The following is a 2,788-nucleotide window of genomic DNA, read 5'->3' on the forward strand; positions in this document are numbered from 1 at the left end:
CTTTACATTCTGTTTCATCTTATTCGATTTCCATGATCATAGTTTACCTATTTCGTATTCAGTGTTGAAAGAAATTCTCAGATCCAGAGGGAGAGTGAGAGTGAAAGAGAGAGAGAGTGAGTGAGTGAGAGAGAGAATGAGAGTGACAGTGAGAGAGAGAGAGTGTGAGTGACAGTGATGCATTTCCTCATGAGTCAATAATCAGAACCAAAATTAAGATTTCTAAACGATGCCGTTGAAATCCAAAGCGGTTTTTGGTACCCAACCCTCCCTGGGACTGATTTGTAATGCCACCATCTACACTGTAGCTATTGTGACAATCAAGCCACTGAATCTTGAAACTGTGAATGACCAGTGTCACCATGTCATAGCACATGAACATTCATTGATCTGGTGGTGCCGGTGTTCCTTACCCAGACTTTGGCTTCTTGAGGCTGCCGCTGGTGGGGGGGGTTGATCCCAAGCTGCTGTGGAAGCCCGAGGCATCCACCTGGATCTCATCCTCGTCCCGCAGAGCGCTCTCCAGAGCCGCCGCCACCTTGGGGGCGATAACGGGCTCCTGGTACTCCTTAGTGGTGCGGGCAGGCAGGTCCATGTCCAGCACCATGATGTTCTCAGCCTGGAGACAGAGCAGGAGCCAGTCAATACAGGGAGCATGGAGAGGAACATCTGTTTCAACACCACTGACAAGCATATACGTACAGATTAGGGCTGCTCAATTAATCGTATTTTAATCGCAATTATGATTATGGCTTGCAACGATTACGAAAACCACGTAATTGGAAAAAAAATTCAAATTACTTTTATTTTATTTTTTTCAATTCAATTATACTTAAAGTTCAGGGTAATCAACTGTTAAAAACATACTGTTCACATTTTTTTTCTCCAATAAATTGATGTTTTCAAAGTAAATGGATAATCGTTTTTAATAATCGTGATGTCAATTATTGTCACAATTAATCGAGATTATGATTTTTGCCATAATCGAGCAGCCCTAGAAGCACATATTGCATTAAAGTATTGAAAATGATGCATGCTTACAGAACACCAGCCCAGCAAAGTCACACAATAAATAACACAAACTATATAACTCATCGAGGCAGGCCAGCAACTCCTATGTTCTTAAACTCAAATGACTGTTTCTGTAAATGGAACCTGAAGAGAGCAGCGATAATGGCTTTAGTTTCCTGTTAGAAAGGGCTGTCTGACTTAGGTAATAGGTAATAAGGTAATAATAATAATAATCGAAATTGAACATACAATTTAACATATTTCGTTTTTTTCAGATGTCTTTCCCCAAACTGTACAGAGGGATAATACACTGTCTTTAGGTAAGTAAAGGCTTTACCAGACACATTAATAGCATTCATTGGGGTTGTTTGTATACAACCCCAATACAAACAATTCAAACTATCCCTTATATTAGCTTAATTGGGGAAATCCTAACCATGATACCTAGTGTACATTCTTTATTCCTGTGCATTGTATAATCCTTATGGATCAATACATATTTACTTCATTGTTGTATTTAATTACAATGCCCAAAACAGACACATCCCCAGGGCATTATGGTCCAATACAAGAACTTAGTTAGTGCATTTAACAAATCAGTGATTACATGTTTCAGAACTTTCTCAAGACTTTCCTTTTTGCTGCTGCCTTTTCTTAAGTCAAATAAGTACTCATATCTTACACCGCACAGTAACTTTTCATCCTTTTTAAACCTGTGGTATTCTATTTGAGCTTGATTTCATCTCTATTCTCTTGGCTTTTATATGACTGTTTTCAAATGTCATTTTTAGAACATGTTTCTGTTGCACTTTATCTTAATGCTATTAATGTGTCTGGTAAAGCACTATGAATCACCTTGTTTTCAAATGGGCTGTTTAAATAAACTTGCCTTCTTATACCTACACTGTTCATTCTGCAATGCATTGTTGGCTTTGTGTATGGTGTCTTCAGTGCATCTAAGCTCAGTGGAAGACGATAAGCAGTGCAGAACCAAGGTGTCTGTGATTCATATATAAAGATTCTCTGGAGGTTTAAGTGTGGACACATGCCACAGTGTAAAGGGGAGCTTACTTTGTATCTCATGTCCGGCCTCATCATCATGGACTTGCGAGCGTGGTGACTGAGAGGCCTCCTGTAGCCCACTGCAGACAGAGGCCGGGTCATCATCTGCTGGTCACTGACGCACGCACGCACGCACGCACGCACACACACACACACACACACACACACACACACACACACACACACACACACACACACACACACACACACACACACACACACACACACACACACACACACACACTTCCAGCTCTGTCTGATGCCTGTAAGTGCTTTCAGTATATGCTGAGTGGAGTTATCTGATTTCTGCAGGCTAGTTAAACGCAACCACTCCCTCACATAGTTCCATTACAGCGCACGATAATGGCGTGCTCACGGTGCGAACACTTGGGCCTATTGTTCCCTCTGCATGTGTGTTATTGTGTGTTATTGTGTGTTATTGTGTGTTATTGTGTGCGTTGGATGTGCTTTTCTTGCCATGCATTATGTTGTTCTGGATTGATAAATGTTCTGTCTGATGGACACTCATGTGTGAAGGCAGCGGTTTGTGGTGTGTGTGTGTGTGTGTGTGTGTGTGTGTGTGTGTGTGTGTGTGTGTGTGTGTGTGTGTGTGTGTGTGTGTGTGTGTGTGTGTGTGTGTGTGTGTGTGTGTGTGTGTGTGTGTGTAGTGTGTGTGTAGTGTGTCGTGTGTACGTGTGTAGTCGTAGTGTCGTGT

General features: G+C 41.6%; 1 protein-coding gene across 1 annotated transcript; it reads right to left on the minus strand.

Annotated features, from left to right (window-relative positions):
• Window positions 1-413: 413 nt before the first annotated feature.
• Window positions 414-2,183, minus strand: LOC104964241 (kinesin-like protein KIF3B; the record flags this gene model as incomplete). The annotated part of the gene is made up of 2 exons (XM_010792982.1): window positions 2,083-2,183; window positions 414-619 (listed from the first exon to the last, which is right to left on the minus strand). Coding segments are annotated over exons 1-2 (302 nt in total), but the record flags the coding sequence as incomplete, so codon positions are not given.
• Window positions 2,184-2,788: the final 605 nt, after the last annotated feature.

This window comes from Notothenia coriiceps, unplaced genomic scaffold (genome assembly GCF_000735185.1).
Source record: "Notothenia coriiceps isolate Sejong01 unplaced genomic scaffold, NC01 NC01_scaffold00036920, whole genome shotgun sequence".
Classification (NCBI taxonomy): domain Eukaryota; kingdom Metazoa; phylum Chordata; class Actinopteri; order Perciformes; family Nototheniidae; genus Notothenia; species Notothenia coriiceps.